Source organism: Penicillium lagena, assembly GCF_028827675.1.
Source record: "Penicillium lagena strain IBT 129212 chromosome Unknown utg000007l_segment0_segment0, whole genome shotgun sequence".
Lineage (NCBI taxonomy): Eukaryota > Fungi > Ascomycota > Eurotiomycetes > Eurotiales > Aspergillaceae > Penicillium > Penicillium lagena.
The window spans coordinates 814857-842460 of NW_026623228.1; the positions used below are offsets into that span (position 1 = coordinate 814857).

At 52.7% G+C, this 27604-nt stretch overlaps 10 protein-coding genes across 10 annotated transcripts; 3 read left to right on the forward strand and 7 right to left on the reverse strand.

The window, feature by feature from the left end:
- Positions 1 to 899: 899 nt before the first annotated feature.
- On the forward strand, positions 900 to 3431 carry N7510_009853 (beta-glucosidase; the record flags this gene model as incomplete). The annotated part of the gene is made up of 1 exon (XM_056981778.1): positions 900 to 3431. One exon carries the CDS (start codon positions 900 to 902, stop codon positions 3429 to 3431), a length of 2532 nt encoding a protein of 843 aa, XP_056829614.1.
- Positions 3432 to 3705: 274 nt separating this feature from the next.
- On the reverse strand, positions 3706 to 7242 carry N7510_009854 (ATP-dependent 3'-5' DNA helicase; the record flags this gene model as incomplete). Its single annotated transcript, XM_056981779.1, has 1 exon — positions 3706 to 7242. The coding sequence occupies one exon, from the start codon at positions 7240 to 7242 to the stop codon at positions 3706 to 3708; it is 3537 nt and encodes a 1178-aa protein (XP_056829615.1).
- A 528-nt stretch (positions 7243 to 7770) lies between these two features.
- On the reverse strand, positions 7771 to 8684 carry N7510_009855 (uncharacterized protein; the record flags this gene model as incomplete). Its single annotated transcript, XM_056981780.1, has 2 exons — positions 7771 to 8162; positions 8216 to 8684. The coding sequence occupies 2 exons, from the start codon at positions 8682 to 8684 to the stop codon at positions 7771 to 7773; spliced, it is 861 nt and encodes a 286-aa protein (XP_056829616.1).
- A 2490-nt stretch (positions 8685 to 11174) lies between these two features.
- On the reverse strand, positions 11175 to 12240 carry N7510_009856 (Yip1 domain protein; the record flags this gene model as incomplete). The annotated part of the gene is made up of 3 exons (XM_056981781.1): positions 11175 to 11424; positions 11480 to 11632; positions 11687 to 12240. The coding sequence occupies 3 exons, from the start codon at positions 12238 to 12240 to the stop codon at positions 11175 to 11177; spliced, it is 957 nt and encodes a 318-aa protein (XP_056829617.1).
- Positions 12241 to 12667: 427 nt separating this feature from the next.
- N7510_009857 (uncharacterized protein) lies at positions 12668 to 13114 on the forward strand (the record flags this gene model as incomplete). The annotated part of the gene is made up of 1 exon (XM_056981782.1): positions 12668 to 13114. The coding sequence occupies one exon, from the start codon at positions 12668 to 12670 to the stop codon at positions 13112 to 13114; it is 447 nt and encodes a 148-aa protein (XP_056829618.1).
- A 415-nt stretch (positions 13115 to 13529) lies between these two features.
- N7510_009858 (xenobiotic compound monooxygenase, DszA family) lies at positions 13530 to 15213 on the reverse strand (the record flags this gene model as incomplete). The annotated part of the gene is made up of 5 exons (XM_056981783.1): positions 13530 to 14442; positions 14493 to 14740; positions 14790 to 14843; positions 14892 to 15026; positions 15085 to 15213. 5 exons carry the CDS (start codon positions 15211 to 15213, stop codon positions 13530 to 13532), a joined length of 1479 nt encoding a protein of 492 aa, XP_056829619.1.
- Positions 15214 to 16127: 914 nt separating this feature from the next.
- Positions 16128 to 17798, reverse strand: N7510_009859 (putative MFS transporter Seo1; the record flags this gene model as incomplete). Its single annotated transcript, XM_056981784.1, has 5 exons — positions 16128 to 16242; positions 16294 to 17203; positions 17254 to 17287; positions 17334 to 17584; positions 17639 to 17798. 5 exons carry the CDS (start codon positions 17796 to 17798, stop codon positions 16128 to 16130), a joined length of 1470 nt encoding a protein of 489 aa, XP_056829620.1.
- Positions 17799 to 18490: 692 nt separating this feature from the next.
- On the reverse strand, positions 18491 to 20757 carry N7510_009860 (pentatricopeptide repeat-containing protein; the record flags this gene model as incomplete). The annotated part of the gene is made up of 2 exons (XM_056981785.1): positions 18491 to 20116; positions 20203 to 20757. The coding sequence occupies 2 exons, from the start codon at positions 20755 to 20757 to the stop codon at positions 18491 to 18493; spliced, it is 2181 nt and encodes a 726-aa protein (XP_056829621.1).
- On the forward strand, positions 20702 to 21452 carry N7510_009861 (uncharacterized protein; the record flags this gene model as incomplete). Its single annotated transcript, XM_056981786.1, has 2 exons — positions 20702 to 21012; positions 21290 to 21452. The coding sequence occupies 2 exons, from the start codon at positions 20702 to 20704 to the stop codon at positions 21450 to 21452; spliced, it is 474 nt and encodes a 157-aa protein (XP_056829622.1).
- A 1073-nt stretch (positions 21453 to 22525) lies between these two features.
- Positions 22526 to 24161, reverse strand: N7510_009862 (putative C2H2 transcription factor (Con7); the record flags this gene model as incomplete). The annotated part of the gene is made up of 3 exons (XM_056981787.1): positions 22526 to 22875; positions 23115 to 23295; positions 23490 to 24161. 3 exons carry the CDS (start codon positions 24159 to 24161, stop codon positions 22526 to 22528), a joined length of 1203 nt encoding a protein of 400 aa, XP_056829623.1.
- Between the last annotated feature and the right edge of the window lie 3443 nt (positions 24162 to 27604).

Genomic DNA, 27604 nt, shown 5'->3' on the forward strand with positions numbered 1-27604 from the left:
TCAAGCCGTCTTACTCTGAATTACGACCAAAACAGAGCTCCAAGTAGTGATACTTCGATGCCCGGCTATCGGACACGCTATAATGGGTCCGGCTCTCGGGCCAGTATTGATAATTCCACTATTTAGTTCGGCTGCGGTGATGTAGTCTACCAGCTGCACCCAGCTGCAACCAGTATTGCAAAGTGCTACTTTAATATACGGACATGGAATTGACGATCTTACGCAGTTCCTTTCTAATGCCATGCCTGCCTACGTAAAAATTAGAGAGATTTTCTACAGTTACACTCCGCCCTGATCAGGTCTCCATTGCACAAAGGCTAAGCGGTATACATCATTACGAGGTATTAAAAATTGGGTTCGTGTTTTGTGTTTTACCTGGTCTACCCCTCTCCAGGCAGTTGCTACACAGTAAAATGAATATCATGATCTTCACGGCATTTTCTCCGCTCTAGAACAGGCAACCCCATGAGATGCTTGTATCTGGGTGGGTCATTCTGGAGTAACTCAATCGACACCTCCATCGGCATATTCCGCCGCAGGATCTCAGACCAGACTGAGATGCTCGGCAAAGCACACCAATTACCATCTGCGAATGATTCTATCCATGCATTATACAAGGTGGAAGTGTGGGGGTTAGACCATGAATCTTGGGAATAAACTTGACTAGTGCCTCCATTCAGGGTTTATATCAGGTTATTTAGTCTATACTAAACTGTCCGATAGCTAGATGTGGAAGTTGGATGGAAGATCAAATCTCGTTTACAATAACGCAAAACGAAAGAGAAGATGTTAATGAAAATGAGGGGTTGCAGTGTATCTAGGGAGTATTTAAAAGTCGATCTGTTCGACACGAAACCGATCTATCCAACTGCGAAACAACATTTTCTTGGCCAGTTACCATGTTAGCCAATCTACTACTACTGCTTTTTACAACTACCCTGGTCCATGGGACTTCCTATCATCCTCCAGTGAGCCCTGGTTATGGCGAATGGGCAGCAGCCTACGAGAAGGCCCGTCACTTCGTGTGTCAGTTGACACTCACGGAGAAGGTCAACCTTACTACAGGAGTAGGTACTGGTCAGACAGTCGGTTACTCTACTGGAATCATTCCCCGTCTCAATTTCCGGGGCTTCGCTGGTGATGATAGTCCAACTGGCGTTCGAGGAGCCGATTACTCGTCTGCCTTTGCAGCCGGGTTAAACCTCGCCATGTCATGGGATCGAGAATTGATATACACTCAGTCCTATGCCAATGGCGCAGAGCACAAGGCTAAGGGCGACAACAGTATCATGGCGCCGGTTGTCGGTCCCCTAGGCCGGGCACCGGAAGCTGGACGGAACTTTGAAGGCTTCTCACCCGATCCCTATTTGTCCGGGATTGCTTTCGGGGAAGCTGTTGCAGGCATGCAAGCATCCGGCGCTATTGCAGTGGGCAAACACTTTATTCTGTATGAGCAAGAACACTTTCGCGAGGTTGTCGAGTGGAACGAGTGGCACGCCGGCCCCAATATCACGGAACCCTACTCGTCCAATTGTGACGATCGCACATTCCACGAACTCTATCTCTTCCCCTGGTATGACGGCGTGAAGAACGGACTGGCCGGTGTGATGTGCTCGTACAACCAGGTCAACAACACGCAGGTGTGCCAGAGTGATCACCTCCTCAACGATATCCTCAAGGGTGAACTGGGTTTCCAGGGATATGTCACCTCAGACGACGGCTCGCAGCATTCAGGCGTCGACTCGGCTCTTGGTGGTATGGATATGACTGGTCCGGGCGAGACATCTCCTAACGGTGTCTCGGGACTGGGCGAGTCCTTCTGGGGCCCCAATTTGACGTTGTCTGTTTTGAATGGCAGTGTGCCTGAATGGCGGCTGGACGACATGGCGACCCGCATCATGGCTTCATACTATTATCTTGGCCAGGATGAGGACTATCCAGAACTTAATTTTGCTTCTGGTGATTTTGACACTTACGGTTACGAATATCCTAAGGCGGAGCTCGGCTGGCGGAAGATCAACGACCATCGCGATGTGCGCAAGAACCATAGCGCGATCATCCGCAAAGTTGGTTCCAACTCGGTTGTGCTGCTGAAGAACACAAACAACACTTTGCCACTTAAGAGTCCAAAGCAGATCGCAGTCATTGGCGAGGATGCTGGTCCTAATAAGTACGGTCCCAATGGCTGCCCAGATCGCGCCTGCGATCTTGGCACGGTGGCCATGGGCTGGGGGAGTGGCAGCACCAACTTTCCTTACCTAGTCGACCCTCTGTCTGCCATCCAGCAACGTGCATTGGCAGACGACACTGTTGTGCAGTATGTCCTGGATAACTGGGCCAAAGATCAAATTGGCGTGGTGTCCTCGCAAGCTAGCGTATGTCTGACATTCATCAACGCAATCAGCGGCGAGGGCTACCTTGAAGTCGATAAGAACTATGGAGACCGCAACAATCTGACAGCCTGGAAAGATGGAGACAATTTGGTCAAGCAGGTTGCCGCCAACTGCAGCCAGACCGTGGTTGTGGTTCACGCGCCGGGCCCCATACTCATGGAGGAATGGATCGAAAACCCGAACGTCACTGCCGTGCTCTTCGCAGGATTCCCAGGTCAGGAGAGTGGCAACTCCATTGCTGATGTTTTGTATGGCGATGTCAACCCTTCTGGCAAGCTTCCATGGACGGTGGGCAAGAGTCGCAAGGATTACGGCACAGATGTCCTCTATGAGCCAAACGGCCTCGTTCCGCAGCTGGACTTCAACGAGGGTCTGTTTATTGACTACCGTTACTTTGACAAGCACGATATCGAGCCTCGTTTTGAATTTGGATTTGGCCTCAGCTACACCACATTTGCATACAGCAAATTGCGCATTGAATCTGTGCCCGTGAAGGCCACCAAGTCTCTGCCATATTCCGCTACGTCTAGCACGGCAGACCCAACAATTTGTCCTAGCACCAGTCTCAATCCATCAGACTACACCTTCCCCAGCACTATCAGCTCGCTCACGGACTACATCTATCCTTACCTTGCTCCGAGCATGACGGTGACTACCAGTCTTACGACACCAACTGTCCCCGTGGAACGACAGACCCCACAAGCTCAAGGAGGCGATCCGTCACTGTACGACATTGTGTACAAGGTGCACGTGGATATTAAAAATACGGGCGAGGTGGCTGGCCAGGAGGTATCCCAGCTCTACCTTGACCTGGGTAATGGGGAGCCAAAGCGACAGCTCCGCGGGTTCCAGAAAACAATGATCCAGCCGGGCGACAAACAAGCCGTAATTTTTGAGCTACGTCGACGTGATATCTCAATTTGGGATGTTGTTCAGCAGAAATGGGTGGAGGTCACTAAGTTGGGTACGAATGTCAAGGTGTCTGTGGGTGCCAGCTCAAGGGATCTGCAGTTGCACGGTGTGATTCCGGCGAGATGAATCTCATCAAGGGTTGTATTGTCGGTCATGTAGAACACTGTGTCGAGGTATTGTGGTTCGAAGTGGATAGGTTTATAGTAAATCGTTGCAAGACGAGGAAGGAATTCGAGACATGACCGCAGCATAATTTCATAGTAAGCAAAACCAGAAGCTTAAGCAGCACGGAGGCAGTTGAACCCAAACAGGGCGCTAACCTTTTTTAAGTAATTGATGTATGCTTGTTATAGCGTTCCAAGAAAGGCGGGTAGAATGAGACTATCAGAAGGGCTAGACCTCACTCCTTTTTTCTATTTACTTTGCCGTCTTCAGGTCTACACCCCGGTTTCCAGGGCACCTCACCCGCCCTGACAATAGTCTCCAATCCACCAGCAAGTTCAGCACCAGGACCACCACCAAAAACCTCTCCGTCTACATCCTCACCCCACGGCAAGGCGTCAACATCCACATCCCATCCAAGCAAACAGCGCAGAATCACACCAGCGCCAGCCTTGCTCATAACGACGTTCATCTCCTTACACCGCTCGTCGCAGACACACTCGACACATCCCTGCGGCGAGAGACATGCACAGGCTTCGATGCGCACCACAGCCCTTCGAAGAAGAAGACTTACGAATTCAAAGGCCTTGCTTGCGATTCCCGAGCCGCAAGATCCGCCTTTGGCGTCGTAAAAGGTCAGACGGGCGGGTCGTTGTCTAGATGGTGGCTGGAGTTTCTTCTCTATTGCGTCGGAGTCATTGGCTCGGCGGAGAGATTTGCCGAGTTCCTTCTTTGCGACTTTGCATTCCGTGCGCACGTCCCCTGGAGAAGATATCACGAAGGACGGGAGAAGCGAGAGGACGGCGTGTTCGGCTGCGTGGATGGCGGCTGCGATGTTGAGGTGACGGGATTGAAGTATCTCGATGGCGCGCGAGGGCACGTCAAGCCACATGCCCTTAGTGAGGATGTCTATGGGCGGGTTATCGACAGCGACGGCGTCGAGGACGCGTCCACGCTTGTCGATTTTGAAGAAGCCATATACAACTGCGTGGATCTGGACAGACCCAAAAAACGCGCGGCAGGCATCTGCACCTGTACCCACCAGCCTCATGGTTTCGGTCTCGATGGGATCGATATCTGTGAAGTCCCGTTGCATCGTGTTCCAGTCAACATGGACGCGGGCGACTCGGGCGAAGTGCTGCTCTGCGTTAAGTTCTTTGACTAGGTATGTGTGTCCCTGGTGCAGGAAAATCCCGCCTTCGTAGATAGTGAAGAAAGCACGCGAGGCTTCGACCTCTTCGAGGACAATGTTGCGGTTGTTTGTTGTGTCGATTACCGCAAAGTGTGTGTCTTCCGTGTCGCGGATCGAGACACATCTTGACGGTTGCGGTCGAAAGCGTTCGTGGCAGTTGTAGAAGCCGAGACTATCTTTGACGAGACGTGTTGCTGCTAATACAAGCAGCTGCTCGCCGAAGTAGACACGGTCTTCGTCCGGGCGGATGGGCATCTCGAATGCTGCGCATTGGACGTGTCCTTCGAGGATGAGTTCATTTGACAGGTCAATTTGCAGTTCGCAGTTGGGCCGTGTGAAGAGCTCATCTGGATTCTGCATGTAATGCTGGTCTGTCGGGTATCTGTCCCCAATCAGCACAGAGAGGGAATCCTTGTTGCGTCGTCCAGCTCGGCCGCTTTGCTGACGCAGATTGGAAATCGAGTAGGGAAAGCCCAGCGTGATGACCGCGTCAAGGGATCCAATGTCAACCCCCAGTTCCAGAGCATTGGTCGCCACGATACCCATGAGTTTGCCATCAAACATTTCCTTCTCGATCCGACGTCGATCTTGCGGGCTATATCCGCCTCGATAGCCCATAACCAAGTTGCCAACTTCCACTCTCTCGAGGGCCTGGAACTCGCTTCGCACTGCCTGCAGGAGGATCTCGCAAAGCTTTCGGATCCGACAGAATGCAATCACTCTCACTCCGCGCAGTATCAACTGACAGAACAGACGTGCAGTCTCAGCAACGCTGTCTCCGCGCCCAGAAGTGGGATCTCCGAAGTCCTTGTATGGGGTATTCCAACAAATAAACTCCTTGCGGCCAGAAGGAGACCCATCAAAATCCACCAATTTCACATCCTCCACACCGAAAATGGATTTCATGTGTTCTTCAGGATTTGCAACCGTAGCAGAACAAGATATAAACTTGACATGCCGATTACCCACCGCAGCACAGATCCGGCGAAGCCGACGCATCACAAACGCGACATGCGACCCGAATAAGCCATTGTAGACATGCAGCTCGTCGACAACCACAAACTTGAGGTTCTTCAAGAACGTGCGCCATGAGCTCTCCTGCGGCAGAATCGTAATGTGTAGCATGTCGGGATTGGTGAAGATGATGCGCGCTTCGTCGCGGATCATGTTCCGACTTCCCATAGGCGTGTCCCCGTCGAAGGTCTCAACCATGGTATGCTGTAGGCCATTCATATACTGCAGCAAATCCATCATACTGCGCCTCTGATCTTGAGCTAGGGCCTTTGTGGGGAATATGTACATGCCTCTGCTGTTTGAATCATTTTCCAATTCATGCAGCATGGGGATCTGGTAAATGAGTGATTTGCCGGAACTCGTCGAGGTGGAGACAATCACGTTATGTCCTTCATACAAGTGATTGATCGCCTCTGCCTGGTGGGAATAAAGCTGCGTAATGCCTTTCATGTTGTATAGGGCATTGACAAGGTCCTGCGAGAGCTGAAATGAGAGGTCCCCGTACACGGAAGGCTGAGCATCAAATACCCGGTGGCCCTCTGGCACAATCTGGGCATGGTACCATTCCATCTCCCGGATCTCAGCAATGATCTCAGAAATGGACTTGCGTTCTTTGGGGATCGTAGCAGGCGGCTTGGCCGCGGTGGCGGGCGTATTTGTCCCACTATTAGGAGGTGTAGGTAGGAAAGCGTCTTTCTCTTGTTCCAATGTCTCCACAGGATCAATAACCTGATCCTCACACCGGATCAGGAATGCGTCGATAGCGTCCGAGAACTTGGAATTGCGCTTCTCGATCAAAGCAAGCATCTGCTTCTGACTGTAGACCGGCATCTTCAGATCTTCATCTTTCATTCGTCGCACAGGCTTCGACGGCTCCCCCGTCTTGGGATGCTGCACTTCACGCTTCAGATCCCGATCCACAAACTCAAACAACAAGACATCCTTCCTGGGTTCCGTGGGTGCGTCGGCGTCATCGTCGGCATCATTTACATCCGGCGCAGATATCAGACCAGGGCTCTTGTGCAGACCATACTCAATCGTCTCTTGCTCTCCCGCAGTCAGAACCTCCAGCTTTGCCTCATCCACATACTCGAACCGCACGGCCCGCGGAACGAGCACTCTGACCCGCGCCACATCCTCGATCGTGAGTTCGCGCCCTTGACCAAGTTGTGCCTGAACTGCCTTCTTGATATTGTCGAATGTGGTGGCAAAGTGCTTGCGCGTGCAGCAGAAGGTGTAAACGAGATTCAGGGCGCGATGGATCTGGGATAGATGTTTGAAGGGCTCTGGCCATGGCGCGGATGGCGTTCTCTTCTTCGGGGGTTTGGATCGGGGATTCGACGATCTGGAATTTTTCGTCTGTGTTGTTTTCTTTTTCTTGCTGTTTTCTGGGGGAGGATCTGGGTTTGGGGGTCTCGTTCGCGTCGCTGTTCCGGCGGTCGAGTCTAGCGCTGTGCGCGACGACGGGATGGGCACTGTGAACGATGGCCCGCAGTCTTCATCTTGGTCGCTTCGTTTTCGCTTGAGAGATGATGCATCTAGAGCGGAGTCTGGCATGAAGCCGGCCATGACAATACTCCATCCTGCTTGCCCGGGAGTTGGTTGGTTCCCGGGCTGTCGCGCAATCATCGATCATCGAGAACGCGGAGTCACGTGCTCTATTTAGCCTTAACTAGACAACAAAGAGAGAGTCAGATTGTTAGTTACAGTGCGTTGCAAAATTTACTAACTTATCCTTCTCCTGATTACTCAAAAATCTACGAACATACTTTTACGCCCAGCGGAATCGGCCAGTCTAAAATATCATGCTAAACACCAATCGCCATCGGCCCTCCCGACTACGACCTGACCTGGGCAAGGTACTGTAATGTTGTTGCTGGCAAGAGAATCTTTCAAGTCCAACATGTATTCGTACTTGCTCGTCGCTAACAGAACAGAGTGTTTTCATCAATGCAAAATGGGTAACACCACCTTCCACCAAACAAAAGACTATAACGCGCTCCCCGTGTAAACAAAACGTCTTCGGCCCTCTTCGAGTTGTAAGTGTAGTTGGTCGGTCTTCATTTCTAAATCTCGTCCATGAGTTTCTTCAGGGTCTCATAAAGTTCCTTGGTGGAGGACTCGTTTCCAGTCTGTGTGAAGTATTAGCACCGCGGCCAAGACAACTAGAGAAAAGACATCACTTACTCGCAGGAGCAGGGGAACGGTACGTCCCTCCTCCAGACTAGCCAGCAGAATCTGCTTGGAAGCCGGTTCGGCACCCTCTGCATCGCCAAAGTTCATGCCCTTGAAGACGGGGCTGTTCAACATCACTCGGAAAGCACCGTCAGCGCGCATGATCATCCGAGCGCCGAGCTTTCCGTCGGAGTCCTTCCTTGTGTTGATCTTGAATGTGCCGATGCCACGCTCCTTCCACTCTTTCTCGGAGAAGTGGAACAGCTTGGCCTTGCATGCGAAAAGATTCTGTTCCTCTTCCTCGCCGGTCTCAACTGTGATATGGGGTCAGTACATGTCATCTAAGCAGAAAGTAGGTAATGCATACTGGTCTGCTGGAAGAATCGTTCGTCGGTCTTTTCTTCCTCAAAGGCGCCCGCTGTAGACTCGTCTTCATCTTCGTCGTTGCCAGTCTCCTCGTCTTCGGATTCCTCAGCGCCGAATGCCTTGGCCTTCGACTCGCCAAAAGTGGTTGGAGCGCTGGGAGATGCAAAGCTGGTGAGACCGCCCGGTTTGGCTGCTGCGCCAAATCCACCGCCGACACCAGAGAAACCGGAGCCAAGGCCACCAAATCCCGAGGTTTTAGGCGGAGACGCAAGTCCACCCTTGGGAGTGGAATCTGTTGACTTGAAGACAGACGAAGAGGATGCGCCCAATGAACCGAACGGAGACTGCGCGGAGCTAGCAAAGCCCGCCAAGCTGGACGATGCAAAGGCAGACGTAGACGCGGGCTGTTCTTTAGTGGTGGCCTTGGCCTTCGCAGAGCCTAAAGCAGCAAATGGCGAAGTTGCAGACATGTTTCCGAACGCACTGGCAGCGAAAGCCTGCCAGAACCTCAGTAGGCAATCAAAAACGACTCAGGAGATACATACCTTGTCAGTAGCCGCTTTATCGCGCTCCTGAGAGTTTTCACGATGCTTCTTTTTCTCGGGCTCCTCTCCACTCGTAGATTTCTTGCCGGAGGATGCGGTCTTGGAGAGGTCGTTAGTGGTCGAGGTCCCGGCGTCGCGCCTAATCGATCGGTCCGTTTCAAGCTGCTCTCGGCTTCGTTTCTTCTTCGGGCTCGTAGGATGCGGGTTCGTGGGGACTTTGGGGTCAATCGCGGGATCCTGTGAGGGTGGGTTGGCATCATTCTCATAATAATCATAAAGCACAGGCTCAGAGAATTCTCTGTGAAACTCAGAGTCTTCCCGTTCGGATGAAGTGATAAACTGGGTAATGCTTTTTTGGTACGGACTGAGGGCATCTCCAGATGGGGCTGTGGGTCTTGGATGTCCAGAAGAGATGACTGCTCCTGCAGGCTCGAATGGCAAGTTCCGTTCCTCGGTGTTATCGTCTATCACGGTGGGAAAGTATGTGGAAAGACTCTCGACGCCCGCATCCTCCAGTGGCCGATATTTAGGCCAGAAGCCACATTCGCTATCGTCGCTGGTAGGGCGGGCACAGAGAGGGGAAGTAGACTCCTCCTTCACAACCGGCTCATCGCCTTCGTCATCTGTGGCCCAGAAATTGTGCAGGTTCTCTTCGTCTGCCGCACAAGGTTCCGGAACCACAGGAGCGGGAACAGCATGGGTAGAAATCACAGGAGCAGAGGAAGGATCGGGATAGAGAGCCCAGGAGTTCGCAACAAGACCAGAAACCCAGTACGCAAATGCTTCATAACGCTGCTGGTCCGATAGCTCGGCCCTTGCGGTAAAGAGAAAGGTGGAGAGAAAAAAGCCAAGCTCAAGTCCTCGGACAAAACCAGAGGTCCCGGGATTCTGAGAGTTCTCATAGTTCTTAGAACTGACGGGGGTGGGGTTGCCAAAGCTGGCTGGAGATCCCTCCGCAGCATTGACAGGGTTGGCAGAAGGGGCGGCCGCAGCATTCGAGTCGTCCACGCCGAAGCCAGGAATGTGTTGGGAAGAAGAAGAAAAATTGGCACTCACGTTGGGGTTATTGGCTTCGGAGAGCTCGGTGTTGTCATCATCGGATTCGCTGTCGGGGGCAGCCTGCGAAATTGTGTTGGCATAATCATCATCATCGGTTTCAATGCTCTTCTGGATGGGGAGTTCATCCGAGAGGGGGAAAGGGGCCCTTAAAGGAGCCGGGGATCCGTCGTCTTCCAGGCCAAAGGTGTGGGTCTGCGGGAGGATGTAGGTGCAAGGAAGGGCAGGATATGTGGTCCAAGGAACAGGAGGAGGATGACGCTGGGGAGGGCTCATGGCCAACTTGGGCCGGCGTCGAGGATCACAGGAACTCACTTTCGGGGTGTCGGCACTGGACTGCGCACCCTTGTTCTTGGCGATCTTGGAAGGCTCCGACTTCTCCGGGGTGCAATCGCGTGAGCGCTTCCGTCTGGCGTTGGGGCTGGAGTTCGGGCTACTACCAGCTACCTCATCGTTGTCGTCGCGGGACTCTTCGAAGGAGCGCTTTCGGCGTTGGCTGCTGGACCGGCTGTTGCCGCCGTTCTCTTCGGGTTGCGCCTCCGAAGGGAGCGGAGCAGACTCGATGGTGGTTTCTTTGAGCTGCTTGCGAACTGGACGCTCGCCGTCGTTCTCGGAAGGAGGGGACTGCGCCTCCTCGGCTGTGAAGAATCAGAGTTAGCACGGAGCCGGGTAAAGGTTGGCGCATGTGGAAGAGTCCTGCATGGAGATGTGCATGGAGGTGAAATCAACCGGGCCACTTACCTGTCAGTCTCGCCATGGCTCTTGGCTCAGTCTCTGCTTGGTTGTGATATCAGCATGAGCTTCCCTTGCGGCCTAATGTCAACCATGGGGGACGTACCGTCAGAGGCCACCACGGCACTGGTTATGAAGGGTTTGCGAAAGGTAGAGTCGAGTACGAGGTACAAGAAAGGTGAGGAGCCGGTAGGAGGAAGACGGTAGGAAGGGTGGGTTGTTGTGGTTGTGTGTGTAGTAGAGCCGCCGCTCAGACCGGACGGGCCGAATCCGAGCCGACTCAATGACACAGAGGGATCGATTCAGATGACGGAAATAGGGGAGGATCGGGACCAGCGATGAAGCAGGATCGGAACCAAGAGCGGACAAGGGCGAGGGAAAGGAAGGGAAGGGAAGGAAGGGAGAGAGAGTGTGTGAAGACGATAAGTTGTTTGGGTGTCGCCCTAGTCACCGCTCGGCCCCGCAGTGAAGAGCGCAACCATCACGGGCCTCAATAAGCAACCATACACAATAACAGGAGTCAATCCATACAATACAGTCGAGAAAAATGGCTATCCACTCCGGGTCTAATACACACTCGCTATCCACCAGTCTGAATAGTCCACCCCTCGCATCGTCATGTGACCCCTAGCTAATGAAACACAGGCAGCCGAGCGCAATATAGAACACAAACAGCGGGAACACCGCGATAACCACTCGGTTGCGCACCACACCCGACCCTCCCAGGATGCTGACGCCTGCTGCCAGCGACCACGCCACCAGGACGAGGTAGACGGGGATCCGCGCGATTGTAGGAAGTCCGAGGGCACTGAGAAGAGCCGCAATGACCATGGGGAAGAGCGTGTAGCCGATGATGCAGACGGATTGGAAGAAGGAGCTAGTAGAAAGACAGATCAGCAAAACATCCAGAGTACAAAGACGACATCACTTACATCTTGCCGCCTAGAAGCTTGATCTGGAGAGTCACCGCAGCCTCTCCGATCCAGACAATCGAAAAGACACCGGAGAAGACCGTCGAGGATTGGTCTCCCTTAGCGCGCATAGACAAGAACATGCTCAGAAGCAAACAGAAAATCAACGGGCCCCTGCACGCAACCACCGGTTAGCCATCTTCCCCGAGGGTTGTATAGGAGACGAACCAAAGATCCCAATCGCGCAAACCCTCACTCATCCCACCCTGCAGCACAACATCAGCATCCGGCCAGCGACCTACGATCCCGCGTAGGTTGCGACCGAATCCCGTTGCCCCGCCGGTCTCCTCATCGCTGAGGCCGCTGCCACCGCGCGACATCATCCCGCCCAGCAGGTATTTAGGCCAGAGGACGTGGCGCATCTTCTCCCACACGGCGACCAGGTCCCGCGACAAGGTCTGCCACACACTTTCGTCGAGGGTATTTTGCGGCGCGCGACGGTCCTCGCCGGGGATTGAGGAGGTCAGGTAGTTGCCATAGCCCGATGCACCGCCGGCTCGGGATCCGGAGTCGGGTTCGATGTTGCCTCGTAGGGGGGCGCGGTCGGAGTCGCGTAGAGGGTCGTCGGCTTCGATGGCTGGGTGCGGGCAAGTTAGCACTGGATGAGGAATGAGGTCGAGAGGCAATGGCTCACCATCATTATCCGCGTCAATCAGGTCATCGTCCAAGATGGATTCATCGTCATGCAGCTCGCCGTAGTGGCCTTGTTGCACGCTGGCCATTGTGGGATGAGACGGTCGTAAACAGACGCACTAGGTGCTCCCGGACAACAAATGATGAAAAGAATGATGAAATGGGGGTTATCGTTGGTGACAAGTGTTATGGAGCTGGCCCGAAGAGGCTAAGTGGCTTCAGTGACGCCGGGGGCGGTCACGAGGGGGCTATTTTTACATCGGTGTATAGCAGCCGCTAACGACTACCACTACTGCTGCCAAATCTTTTCTATGAGTTTGACGTCTTAAGTTTCTTTTTTAAATATAAAATAAAAGAGGTGCTGCGAGGACCCTGTAAAAAAACACAGTCGGTCAGGTTTAGTGTCGGTTTCTAGGCGCCAGCTCTTGTAAAGCTCTAGTTCATCCTTCCTCGCGGCCTGATGTCACACAATGACCCTGAACACTATACATACCATGTACCCATTCTAAGCACTCTATGATGTCGACTCCAAGCACAGACTCATCCACCAACTCGGGAACAGTGAGACCTTCGGGCCAAAATGACAGCGCCCCCACACATAAGGATGCAATCGCGGCGTCCTCCTGGCAGCCGCCCAGCGATCCGAAAGAAATGCGGAAGCTCATCGGAAGTGTGCTACAACCAGGTTCATCCGAGCTTCATGAGATACTACCGCCAGTGCCGCCAGATGCCCCTGAAATCCTCCGGAGGAACTGGAAACGGTATGCCTTGAAAAAGCATAAAGCACCCGGCCCATTGAAGATCGTAAAGTGGAATTATGATCATCCGGTGGTCTGGATAAATGCACTGCTGGTTGTTGTCTTGGCTGCTGTGACCGTTTTGCAATGGAGCCAGTTCTCTATGGTTCAGCTGGGAGTATACTCGGCGTTGCTGACTTTCCTGGACTACAAGATATGCCAGTAGGTTTTATCCCGTCTATCCTAGTCGTATCCAATGGACCATCTCTAACCAAGTTATTCTTAGATGGTTGTTATACAGATATCCGTTCAGAGTGGACCCTATCACTAAGTGGTTGGGAGGGAGTGGAATCATAAGGTGAGGATGGTTGAGCGACATGAACGAGAGCTGCTACTTGCACCGTATCGCGTCTTGCAGATTGGATGGTATGTATCAATAACATATTCATGTACCTATATTATGGAGATTATGTATTGATGAGTTGTTCACACGGCCAATGTTGACCCAAGGCCGGAGGCATAAATGTGCACACGCTTCCCTAGGTAAAGTGTGGGGTGCCCCTATTGAGGTGAGTACTACGATGGAAAGAGGAAAATTCAACTGCATCCTATTATTCTTGCGGGTAAACACTATCTCTCACTTAGTTACCCTCAACATACGGCTCCTCCTCCTGGTACACATCATACTTGTACCGACTCCCAGGATGATCATCCCGAAGCCCTTTCTGACCTTTCCCATACACCTTCTCACGAGCAGTCAACGGCTCACTAGCCGACTGCTCAGGGTACAACCCACGCTTCCTCAACTCCGGAAGAACCAGATCAATTAGATCTTCAAAGGTGCCAGGATTACTGACATGGCCAATATTGAATCCATCAAGGTCAGCCTCACGGATCCAGCGCTCCATTTCATCCGCCACCGTGGTAGGGCTCCCAATAGCCACAGTCCCCAGTCCACCGATGGCAGCCTTCTCCGCCACGACGCGCGGCGTCCACTTCGGTATGTCCTTGCTCGTCTTCGTCAGCGAGTCCAGGATACTAGTCACCTTGCCAGCCTCGAGCGAGTGTGCGGGAGTGATCTCTTCGTCCAGCGGGATCTTCGAGATATCGATACCCGTCCAGCCGCTGAAGAGTACCAGTCCTCCGATCACGGAAGCGTGTTTCTTCAGTTCCTCATATTTGGCCCATGCCTCTTCATCCGTTCGTCCTATGATTGGTGTGAATGTGCCAAAGAACTTGATCGACTGCGGATCGCGGCCTGCTTCGGCGGCCTGTTTGCGGATATTCGCAATCTTGGGTCGCAGCACCTCTGGCGAGTGCGAAGTGACGAAGATTGCTTCTGCGTGCGTTGAGGCGAATGCTGACCCGGCGGGTGATGTCCCAGCTTGGAACAAAAATGGCGTCCGCTGGGGAGACGGATCGACGATGTGTCGCGTCTTCAGCGAAAAGTATTTGCCCTTATGGTTGATCTCGCGCACTTTGTCCGGGTTGATATATGAGTCTGCTTCGGGGTTTGGAGAGACCGCATCGTCGGCCCACGAGCCTTCCCAGAGCCTGCCACGATTTTGTCAGTTTCGATACCATCAGACAGAGAAGCGACGTACTTGTAGAGAACTCGCAAGTATTCATCCGCCTGGAGATACCGTTCATCATGTTCGATCGGAGTGTTTAGTCCAATGGCCTGGAACGCCGACTTCTTGTACGAGGTGACGATATTCCAGCCCATTCGACCATTGGTGAGATGGTCCAACGTCGACCAGCGCTTGGCCATTAGGAACGGTGCCTCGAATGAGGTGGAGGCTGTGATGCCAAACGCCAGGTTTTGGGTAACGGCTGCCATCGCAGAGATAGGCTATACTGCATCAGCTGCGATCTTCTGTTTAGGGCAAATCAACGCTTACAATTGTAGGATCTCCCACTGGCCATTGAGCGGCTCTCCGCATGCAGTTGTCCAACTGTCACGATGTTAGCCCTGAATCCAGTTCACAGGTAAGCACACCCACCTTGCCCTCGTATGTCTCATGACCACCGGTGGTGTCTGCCAGGAAAATAGCATTGATTCCACCTCGCTCCAGCAGTTTTGCCAGGTCAATCCAGTACTCGAGGTTGTTCTTTGTAGCCGATTTGTCTTTGGGGTTCTGGACGAGAACAGCCGATCAGTCCAATTCTTCTCTCGATAACATCTACACAACTAACCTTCCACTGCCCAGGCGACAAATGGCCCACGGTGTACATATCAAATGCATTGATCAATATGTGCTTCTTGCCATTGGCGCTGGTGCCATTGCTGCCATTCTGGCTAGAAGCCACAGTCGCGTCTCCCATGATGTTACTTGTCAGGGTTGGCGCGATTACAGGGAATGTATGTAATCTGAGCAATCGAGGTTCCAGGGACTGGGTATTATTATATAAACCGATCTAACTAAAAACCCTCTCTGGTACGGCCGAGACAAGCCCTCGGAGGGTATGCCATGCACGCCGAGGAGTACCTACGGCGTAGAGGATCTCAGCATTCGTCCATCGTGGGTGCTTCTCACGCCATCGTCTTTGTCAGAGTGGGTAGAGCGGCACAGCTCAGAATAGTGAAAAGAGAGTTACATGCCTTGATTTGGTGCTGTGTACGAAGGGTGTACCTTGTTCGCCTCGCGGACGACAAGACATTCGCCATCGTCTCCACAGAAAGCGTAACAAAAGTCATCGGATCCTACCGCATTTGCATTAATACTATGGTCTCACATCTTCATGCCTCTAATGGACGTACAGTAGGTAGAAGAGGGGCACAGGATATCTTGCGACGCAGGAATGAATGTCATCATCGGGTGTCTGATGGCGTGACGGCTTTCCTCGCCCATATCCCGACGCCTACAAAAACCTCAGAAAAACAGCCAATGGGCACATCACATGCTATCGCATGCGGGGGAAACTGCTATTGACAGCTTAGCAGGGCAAGAACGATGGTTGTTGATCGTGGTGGATCCCCGGGATTTGTATTGAGGATCGAGGCTCCACGGACAGGGGTCTCGGGATTTGAACTTTGGCAATGACGGTGTGTATTTTCCGAGCCTAACAATAAGGACGGAAATTATTTGGCATAGAGAGGATCTTAGTGTAGTGGGAATAATTGAGTTTCTGTTCTGGTTGCTGCTTTTGGCGATTGACTGCTCTATACGGATAGCCACACATCTATACGCGTCTGTCTGCAATGCATGCACCCAACGATGTATTCCAACACCACTATTTCACAATCCCTGTTCTACCTTCTCCTGTACAGTCTCTGCGCCAACCCCAGATTCCAATTGACTCGAGTCTCCAGAAGTTGACACGGCAGGACTGTTCCTGCTGGCATCTCGTTTCCTAAGAAAAGTGTCAGAAGAAGTCAATTAGAGAAAAGAAAGGATTCCATACTCCTCGCGCGAGAGAAAATATTGAATCACATGGGCCAAAGCAATCAAGCAGATGGCATTGCCCAGCACAAACGAATAGCCCTTGGTAAAGCGCGGCGCCTCAACGGTCTTGAATACCAACAGCGGAGTCCAGGCAGTCGTAGACTGAGCGACAGCATTAACGGTGACGAGGGTCAATGCACGCTCAACAGGCGAAGCGCGCAACTGGGTATTAATCCAGCCGTAGAGGACACTGGACATGGCCACAGCGGAGAAAGTGGTAAGGAAAGCAAACCACAGCGCCGACTCGGGCACAGTCCAAATCACCAAGATAATACAGCCGATAATGTTCCAAATATGGGCGACTGTAATGGCCCAAGCAGGGCCAAGAAGCAGATCTGAGGCGAAGCAGATCACAAGCGTGTAGAACATACCCAGTCCCGGAGAGATGGCGGCCAGCTCGTTCAGCCTGCTAGTCGAGAACCGGTTCAGACTTTTCAGCCACAGCTGATATCCGCCAGTCGTGGTATTGACACTGCCGTTCCAGAAAAGAATATCCAGCCAGAGCATGGCCCAGAATTTCCAGTTTCGGAAGAGCTTGGTGAATATGCGCCAGGAGAGAACTTCCTCTTTGGTACTATGCGAGGCACGCTCGAGACGTTTCTGGGCCAGTTGAATGTCCTCTTCCTTCAGGATTAGTCGGTTGGGTTTATCTGGGGTGCCTGGCAGGAAAAGGTAACCCATTATAGCAATGGGGATGGTGATGATTGCGCAGATGATGAACATCCAGCGCCAACCAGAGAGACCATTGACCCCATCCAGACGGCCCGATGCTCCGGATTGGATTAAACTGGCTGTCATTGTGCCAAGGGTCAAGCCAACATAGAAACATCCTCCTCTTCTGGAGATCTCGTCGGAGCGATACCATGACCCTGGAATAAAATGAGTATGGAAAAATTAACAAGTTTATTTGTTGCGTTACCGAATATATAATGCATTCCTGGATAGTAAGCTGCCTGTATCAAGTCAGCAAGTACCACTGAATAGGATCTTGTCACGCACCTCAAACCACCCGACCAGAAAGCGATAGGCAGCCATCTCCGCATATGAAGAGGCTCGATACTGGAGCAGCGTGAAAATGCCCCAGGCAATGTCCATAAACGGAATTAGCCAATACATTGGAAGCTTGGTGAATAAGAAAGCGAAAGGAATCTGCCCCACGACCGCCCCGACTGTGTATATGGTCTGCAGCTGAACTAGATCATTTCCCTGCAAGTTGAGATCCTCTTTAAGTCCGGAGACATAGGCATTGTCTGCAAGATTCTTGTAAGATTGAAGTGGATGATGTCTAGTTGAAGGGAACTTACTGATATTCGCCTGGTCGATATACTTTGTCCAATACGCAAGGAATGCGTAGGGAACAATTAACAAGTCCAGCTTCAGAATGAGCCGCCGTTCTTCCTTGGTATCGGTATCTGAAAACCATTGCAGGTAGTACCACTTCCGTCGCTGCTGGGGGACGGTCATTGCAACCTTTCTCTTCGGAGAAAAAACCCAAAAAAAAGAAAATCTCGATCTACAGCCCAGCTATACTAGCAGAAATTTTTCAAATAAATAAAGCCAAGCTGTCGGAGCGGGATGCAAAATGCCACGGCATGTGGTGATTGCGTGACCGGATCGAAGAAAGCTAAACACTCCAGCGCTAGAGGCGCGCCGGCATTCCTCATGCACGAAGCCGGGGTGGAATAAAGTGCTGGATTAGGAAAGGATTAGTTACTGTCCGTGTCATGCATGGCGCTGGAAAGTACGAACCTACATTCATATACTACATGTCAAAAAGTGGAGCGAAGACGTGCTGCGGATCAGCTTACTCGCGTCTATTACGTTGTCAAGTCAAACGAGAAGCTCGGGCCTTGTGCAAGTGCGGCCTTATTCCGACGGATTGAATATCATACGTACTTTCAGGGATTCATGGCAGCACAAAGGCGCGTGCAACAATTGTGCCTTGATGGAAGCCAGCAATGAGTGTACCTTGCGTGTCAAGGGTGATCAGTCCCAATAGTTCCTATTTTTCTATACCATGACAACCACTCATTATATTGAACACGAATATAAATACACTATAGTACAGGCTTAAGACTCAACCCAAGCCATAAGTCTATCAGAAGGGCAGCATCACACAGAGCCCTGCAACGACGATGGCTACTTTCTTCGAGAACTCACAATTCCCTTCGGCGTTCCAGCCACGCGTTTTTCTGTTCCTGCGTGGGATGGACATCAACCTTCGAGAACTGTTTGATAACATCCTCATTGGAGTACCTGGCGAGAGAGCTCGAATCATCCCTGAGTTCCTTAAGCTGCGGCTTGGGGATCAACCCCGAGTATAACTTGATAGTCTCATCCAGCAACAGACGTATGCGCTGCATGGCTAGCACAGCGTCCTTGCCCGGGACAGAGTGCAAACGCTGTCCAGGGATAGGACGTATTGGCTTCGTGGCCTCCTTCATTGCCACGTCGAGGGTCTCGAAATGGGGACGCAGCTGTGCGAGGGCAACCAGGCGCAACTTCACTTGTAGCTGGGTGGCGAGCTTCTGAAGGTCTGGCGTGGGGCCTGCGTCGACGTCGAGACCCTTCACGCTCAGGAGGAGCTGTGCTTCTTCAGAAAGAATGGAGATCAGACGAACGTAATTTTCGAGCACGCGTGCGTCGGGGAGGGCCTCGGCTTTGGCCATGAGCTCGAGCATCGTGTTGGCATGCAGGAGGACGGAGACGTTCTTTTTATCACGAAGACAGGTGGTGAAGGCGACGTGGAAGACTTTGCCGTTGGCGATGCCGGCAGGGACCATCTGCTCTCGCAGGACTTGAGCGGCGATTCTGCTGGACCGCGCGAGGCGCACGAGACGAAGGTACTGCATGCAGGAAACTATGTCAGGCTCGATGCGGTGGGGGGTATCCTCCCGGGTCAAATATCGCCAGTAGCTATGCCCGCCGCCCAAGCCTTGCGTCATGTTAAGACAGGCTGTCAGGATGTGGGTGAGATCCTTGTTGGATGGTTTGAGTGGGGATACGCTGTCCGGGACGATGGGTTCGAAAAGAGACTCGTCCATTTCTTCAACGTGCGACTGCTCTTCCGCGACGTCCAGTTTTCGGAGTGCTCGGCCGTGCTCATTGTCCACGAATGGGATGTCTTCCTCCCGCGCCTTTTCCTCGGGTTCATGAAGAAATTTCTCCGTGAACCTGAATCGATCGGTCCGTCGACGGGAAGAATCGACAGTTGCAGGCGGTTTGGCTTGCAGGATGGGAATGCCCATTGTTTGATGGTACAGTTGTAAGACTTTGTACAAGTCATTATCACTGGAACCATCTAGCAGCAGTTCGGCCATGGCGCCCACTGTGTGATTGTCAACAGACAGGGTACCTGCCTTCCACTGGGCAATGACATCAGACCAGATATATTCGGCCTCTCGAACAATGCGGGCCTTTCGAGCAAGGATCTGGTGTGTGTCGTTGGGGTTTATTTCCTTGATATCGGCTATAGCGGAGGCTCGAATAGCTCTCAGGATAATAGTATAAGTGGTCATATCTGGAGCTCTGTCTCCTGACTCCGGAAGCTCTTCGATAATGCGCCAGAGCATATCCATGTCGTTGTGGCGTTCGCAGACCGTGAGCATGGCATTGGTGTGGATGATGTTGGGTTTCACCCCAGAATTCTGGTTGAAGATGGACTTGTAAATCTTGTCGGCGTATTGGACAATTGTGCGTGAATCTGCGCTGGAGGCTTCAACGAAGCCTTTGAGCAGGATCGTATAGGTTTTGGCGTTGGGTTTGCTGCCTGCCTTCTTCATCTGACCGGATGAGAAAAAACGAATGTGTCAGTTATAGACAGAACTTGCGCAGGGTAAGAAAAAAGTGAAAAAAGAACCAGACTCACATCATTGTAAAGCTTGAATACCGCTTTGGGGGTCATCTCGTGGAAGGCGCGCTGCAAGACATGATTCCATGCGACATCGCACCCCATGCGTTCCCTAACACCGCGCTCAACGAGCTTCAACGCGAAATCAAAATCACCCGTCTGCAGAATAAGCGCGACTCGATTGGCAAAGTCCCTCGGATCCTTCAGCCACCTGAGTTCTTGAGCCAAAGCTTTGGAGGAGACGGCGCGGGTACGCAGTTTCAAGCCCGATGATTTTGCCCCGTCACCCTCTTCCTTCCGACGGCTGGCCTTCTTCCACCCTAGTGTGTCTGTATCGCGGGGCGGAGCATTTCGGTCGTCGACGAGTCCCTGTTTAAAGAGCCTTGAGTTGGAGGGATTTTGTCTGCCGAGCTTAACGGTGGAGAAGGAAAGCAGTCGGGGGCTGTTGGTCGATAGCGAGATCGGTTTCAAATTCCATGGAGCAGTGATTGTCTGCTGCCGACGCTGGTGCGCACCAATGACTCGACTAAGCGCAGCTCTGCTCCAGAACGACGCCGGCAAGCGAGTCGTCATCTCCCGCGGAGGTCCAGTGCGAGTGTCGCGGGGACGTAAACCGGAGCGGATCCAAGTGAGTCGGGTATCCGAATCCTCCGAACGGCGGGTATATCGAGGTCAAGGGGCGCAGGTCACGACGGGTGTGAAGTCCAGAGTGTTTCAACAATTGTCTGTTGCCAATAATTTCCACTGCGCCGAAATCTGGCTCGCGCTAGCCCCACTTGGGTTAGATGTGGTGCCTAATCCAACAGGCTTTGGGCAATGCCTGGGACAGTAAGTCACGTGATGTCTTAGCGTGGTTCCTGTGTTTCCCATACTCCATTCGAACTAACTAAATTCTGGCTCGATTTAGATCCCGCACTTGGTGCACGATATTCCCGTGGGTCAATGAACGGGAGCGTATGTATGTACTTTAGGCCGAGAAATACATGCATACAGCCGTTTTCGTTTTTTTTTTTAGTTTTTACAACACGAGTTGATATGCACACTACTGTAGGTACTAGAGCGATTCCGATCCGAGCTAGCTATGTGCTACATACATTAAGTACAGAGTACACAACGCCACGCTAGATAAGCGCGGGAACGCAAAATACTGGATCGCTGCTGCGGGTGGAGCACAGACTAGGATCTGGCCAGCAGGGTCTAAAATAACTCTAAAGCAAAATTACAACCACGGCACGTCAAGCGTGGCTGAGGCTGACATCCGTTACTAGTGCCAGGCTAAGATCACCAGACTTTATTTAGCGGGTGTACTGCTACAGTAGTACGTAGCTGGAGAAGTTACTATCTATGAGGTAGGTGGCGGTCCCAATGGGAAGAAAGTATGGCGCACAATGATATTATACCTTGTTGTGGGCTGTTATTATTCTGGCTTGACTGTCTGCAAAGTTGGAGGCTATACAAGTTCACCATAGTCATTTCTGTACACTCTTAAGAGAACGCCCTTGTAAACCATGAGCTGCCGTTCATTGTGATAAACGTAACTATTGTCACCCGTGACACCTCGCGTTTTGGTAGTGGGATATTTACACCAGAGCAAGAGTACAGCATGAAAAGAGAACATTACACACCAGCCATCGGAAGCAAACACACCAGAGGAAAATAAAAAAATAGGTGGTGTCGAATCATGCACAAGGAAAAGCATTTCATAGAAAGACAATAAGACGAACCCCCATTATCGCGTAATGTACGTTAAAAAGAAGAAGCGGAGAGGCAGAAAGACGGGCAGGCCCGGAGACGACACCTGCACGGAGTAATTCCATACATGAAGAAGAAAATAAGCAGAACAGAACACGAACAGCCCGATATTTTGGGGAGAATGCTGAAGAATAACCGAATGCAAAAATCCGCCGCCCATCCATCCTTGGAAGCCACAACCCCGGCAAACGAACCCCCTGAGGAAAGGGAGCTGGATGCGCTCTAAGAAAAGAGGAAGGAGAATTTCGCAGGAAAGGGGAACAAAACGTCGGGAACAAGGGCTGAAGAGGGATGTAAAGCCACAAGGATTGGTATCATTGGTTGCAAAGACGTTGTTGAGGGTGTGAAGGATTTGGAGAGGGAAAAAAGCAAAACATCAGACAGGGGATATCGTAATCAGGGAGGAAATGCAGGCCCCGCCCATAGCGTATGGTTCTCGATCAAGGAGGAGGAATTATTGCTGGTAGTTGGCCGCTTGGGTCTCTGGAAGCCGCAGCGAGCAATCAGCCGACCTGTCTGGGCGAATTTTGACCGCGAAAAAGGAACCTCCATGTCGTCGGTCCTGGCAAAGGGGGGAAACATCGCGGCATTACTCACGTTGCTGGTACACGGGACCGCTCTGGTAGGGGGAGTGGGGGTAGTTGGGGGGATAGGGCATCTGTCCATTGCCCTGGTAGACCATGCCACCCGGGCCAGGGCCGTACTGACTCGGGACAGGTTCGCCGGCGGGCTGGTATCCGATGGGAGGAAGCTGGGGCCGCACACCACCGCCGTAGCTGGGCGGCGGACCACCCTGAGAGGGGTCCGACGGGTTGGGACCATCGACCTGGTTGGCCTGCGCAGCTTGGGCAGCGGCACGCTCACGCTCCTCGGCGGCCTTGCGCTGGGCCTCTTCCTCCTTCTTCCGAGCCTTCCACTCCTTGCGAATCTCCTTGAATTCTGTCACGAAAGTTAGCATATGGAACGACGTAAGGGAATGGACGCATTTGGTTAGCGGGGAATGAAGGCATGTTTAGTTCTATCTCTCCACGCTGGTGGCCACGCTACTGCGGCCCGGCGCCGGAGTGTTAACTCAACTAGCGCCCGTACCTGCGCTAAGCCCGATATAGCGATTTGCGACAAGACTAGCTCCCCGCGACCGCGAATGCACGTCATGAAGAAAAAAGATATTAACGTACCTTCTGGAGTGCGCTTGGCGCCGTGCGACTGCATCGTGACGTGCGCGTTCAGGTGGTTGAGAGTACCATACGCCTTCTCGCAGCCGTTCCAGCCGCACTTGTACATGCGCTCAATCTCCTCGTACCGACGACGGGGCCGCTTGTGCTGTTGCGCACCAGGAATGGGAACGAAGGAGTAGACCTATAGAGCACAACAAATCAGTATCAGATAAATCAGGGGGGAAAATCCGCCGAAGCGAAAAGTAAGAAAACCCGCTGTTTTTGACGATCCCTGGGTGGCCGGCTCTTCGTTCCAGTCGAGTCCAGAGGCGTCCCAAGACAACGGTAAAGTGGTGCGAGGCCTTCAGAAACACACAGGGATCATCAAAAACATACCTGGCCAGGGCGCGGCCCTGTGGTTGTGGCGGCAGGGGAGGAGGAACCAACCGTTGTAGCAGGAGAGGCATATGGGCCCGGCAAGCCGTGCTGATGCTGTCCATAGCCATGTGGCCAGTCCGGGCGCGCGTACATCTGATGAGGCGGGGGCGGGTGGCCCTGATACTGCATCTCATGTCCCTGCGGCTGATAGGGAGAGTAGGGGGGCGGGTAGGCGTTGGGGCTGGAGGCCGCAATCGAGGGATCTATGGGAGCAGCGCCGTCAGACTTGTCATTCGAGGGACTGCGCAGGCCCGTAGGCATGGTGGACATGAACGGACTTGTTGCTTGAGCCATACCGGGAGCACCACCGGGCTGGGAGTTGGGCGCGTGGTGGTACTGCGGGCGAGCGAGGTAGTCCTGGTAAGCGGGCGAGCGCGCGGGCGCCGGTGGTGGATTCAGACCGTAGTCTGGTTGAGGAGTGTTGGAGGACGAAATATTGGCGGGTCGCACCTCAGACTGCGGTGTGTACTGCGCGTGGCGGACCTCAGGTTGCGGGTTGTAGGAGTGATGAGCACTGGTAGCAGCAGAATCTGCGGCCGAATGTTCAGAAGGGGTGTGGTGGTTGTGGTCGACGGGCGGTGTTGGGTGCGAACCTGACTGTGCGTACTCGGGGGCGGGCCGGTTGTCCATAAAAGAGGGCGATTCGCGCGGCAGGTGCTACGAATCGAGTCCGAGGTCCAGGATCACCCGCGTAGACTGTTGCGACGCGTCGGAGAAACAAATCAGCCTTCTGTGTTGGCGTCGGGGAAATTGACGAGTCAGGGATGGGTGGGAGGGAGAGAGGGATGCAAGGGAGGTGGGACGCCACGTTTTGGTGAAGAAAAGGAGAGAATGTGGGAGAGAGCGAGAGGGAAGTGTGTGCTGGTATGTGTTGTGACGATATAAGAATCATCGGCAAGGCAACAAGTCACAGGTACGTACCGACTGTACTACGTTCTTTTGGTCAGCGGCGGGTCTCCGTGCAGTGAACGGTGATGTGCTGCTCTCCGATCGACGCGTTGTTGAGCCAAGCGCAAAGAGGCAAGGCAGAAAGCAGAGAGAATCAAGATGCTTAAAATCTTAGTTTGGGGCGGGTTTGGTGGGTGGTGTGGCGCGGGGGAGGAGGATGCACAGAGACAAGTTCGAGCTAGTGTCGGGCCCTAGAGAAAAAGAATGGGAAGAGGCACGACTAAAAGAAGCTAAGGAAAAGGAGGAGAGAGCAGGGGAAAAAAGGCCTCGTGGGATCCGAGGATGTGGGCCGTACCGTATTATTACACCGGTTTGGCCCCTTTTCCGGCTAAGCTTTGCCGACTACAGGCGGGAGGGGTGAGTATGATTATTACAGACAAGGTATCGATGTCGTTAGCCCTGACAGCGCTCGACATCATGACAAGCCGGATTGTGGTGTGGTTGTATGTATACCTATAGGTGTTGATATTGGTGGAAGACCACATCCGCTAGCGAAAAAAGGAGTAGCGCAGGTCGGGGGAAGTAGAAGCGACCGGTGGAGTCGGAGCCTCTGGGTCGGCCGGCCTCGATCCGGTTTAGTGGCCCATGAGGTGAGCGGTTGGGGCCGGTTTTCTATTCCTAGTAGGGATCATTTCCCAGAAAAAAAAAGGCAAAAGGCAAAAGGCAACAAAAGAATCGAGTCTGATAAGCATCGGCTCTCGCGTAACCCTGTACGAGTTATACGCCGTGTAACGGTGGGACCAGGGCCGTGGCGGTGGAGACGAACACACAGGGAAAAAAAAGAGAGATAGAGAGAGCTCAAGACAGCGCAGCGCTGCTTGCTCCACTACGGCGGTGATTCGATTGAGTACTTGTAAAGATTTTGTTACGGAGGGCTCCGCCCTCCGTAGCGAACGTTTGATTTATTATTCATTGCATTGACATCCATTCACTCTCAGATCAGAGATGGATATTCGATATTCGATATCAGACCCTACCGTGGTTCTGCCATCACCTGGCGAGCAGTTAATTATAGTTGAGAAGGGCCCCAGCCCCTAAAGCGGAAAAGGGGCATCTTTGTTGACGGGATTTCCGTGGAACGTGCACTCGCTCCACCACCGTCAATTGGCGGACTTTTCAATTGCAGGACGAGCGGAGTTCGTCGGCGGCTCTCCGGTACATACTGTACATGCAGCAGCAGACAAAAAAAGGAAACAAAAAAAAAAAGCGGGACTGGCCCAGTCTGATAGGAAGAACACGGAGATGCAGCATAAATGCACCCCTCCCACTGCTCGGAAAGACTCTCGGCCAGTGATTGGGTGGACGGGGCGGGCTGGATCTCACCCCCGCGCGCAAGAGGGTGGAAACCCGTTCATCCACTGCCGGTGAGTGAAAACCGCGCTGAGGGTGAATAATAATGTCTCAACCATTGGTTGACAGGTATTGTTCAGGGGTTCGGACTTCTGTTCTGGTGGATGGTCTCCCGCGGGACGAAGACCGAACATGTCGCCCTGCGCGGGATATCGGGAGTAGTGCAGCCGGGATCATCGATATCAAAAGGCATCAATCATATGGTGCGGCAATCATAATTATTAGTGGCCGACAGGTAATTGCGCTGTACAGTAATACATGTATCTCCGACGATCAAACCCCAAAAGTGGCGCCAGCTTGTCCCCAGTTTTCATAATCCCCTCGACCCTGCCCACCAGGGCGCTGGCGCCAGGGTAGGATGAGCGACTCGATCGAATCAGAGACCCCCAGTTCTTGGCATCATGTCCACCTTCGTTTCGAGCGCGTTCCTGACGTTACTTTCTTCTGTAGCCGGGAGTTGCAGGCGAAACTTGTTGGGCGTTTTCATATGAAGAATCATAGCAAATAGGGAGAAGGCGCCTCTCGCGGCTGCGGCACTTAATTCGAATCCCGGCTAGATTGACTCGGTGTTTGTCTGAACAGGATTGAAATTGAAGACCGGCTTACACGTGGGTAGGGTCGCCAGCATTTTACCTCGTGACGGCGTCGAGACGGAATAATTTTCGAAAGAAGCGGCGGATGATCAGTTCTATCTTTTGCCCTGAGAGCCGAGCCGTATCGCAAGTTAAAGTGCCTAGCCCACGGAAGACTCGACGATCCCCCAGTTGTTTACTTACTTGGGGCGCTGCTTCATTTCCCATGAGCTACCCGAATTGGGAGATGGGGCGCCTCTCGGCAAAGCACAAACTGTACAGAGTCTGTCCACACCGTACGAATTCCCCTCAGCAGAGTTACGTACAATGATTCCAGCCTTCTAGCTAATCGATTTAATTCAAGATGCCAATTGCCCCGTGCACAGGTTAGGGGCTAACTAGCGCACGGCTCAAGAACCCTCCGTCTCTCCCCTGACACCAGAGTCTCCACTGCAGCGGGCCCGTGGTGAGAGGGCCAAATAATGGCCGCAGTCGGACTACGCCATACACAGTAAGTCTTACCCGCTGTCCCGCCGTCGGTAGATCGCGTCAAGCAATCTTGGTCAACTCTGTTTTTCCGGAATTACTGTGGACATTCCGCGCGGATAAAAGAGAACCCCAGGAGGAGAAAGAAGGAAGATTGTTGTCGCTCTCTCCCCTCAATTGCATTCCCATGGTTCCGATAAAATACACCCACCCTCGGCTAAAGCTGAGTGGGGGGGGGTCGCAGCTCAGCAAAGGATTTCCGGGATGGATAGGTGATAGAAAGAGCGAGAATCAAACCACCGAGAAAAAAAAATGGTCGCCGGTGGAACATTTGGCAGGGATCCCAATCCCGAGACAGGGGGTCTTGTGGTGTGGGTGAGCAGCAACGCCCGGTACTCATCTCAACCCTCACCTTCAGCCAGCAATAAACAATTCCTCCAAAAAGTCAAACCCGTCGCGTCAGCTGCGACATGACTATTTTGTAAATGTGGCTTGGGGGGTTCCCGGTTGTCCAAAGTCAATTAAGATGAACCAGGGTGAGCAAGGAAATACAATAATTATGACACCACCAAGAACAGGCTGGAAAGCCAACTAGATACTAAACCGATGCCGATGTACCCAACAACCAGGCGAGCTAGGTAACTAGCGTCGCATTTTCCATGCGGCTTCTACGGCTGTTCTGTATGTACAGTACATAATCCGAGCCAAGACGAAGAA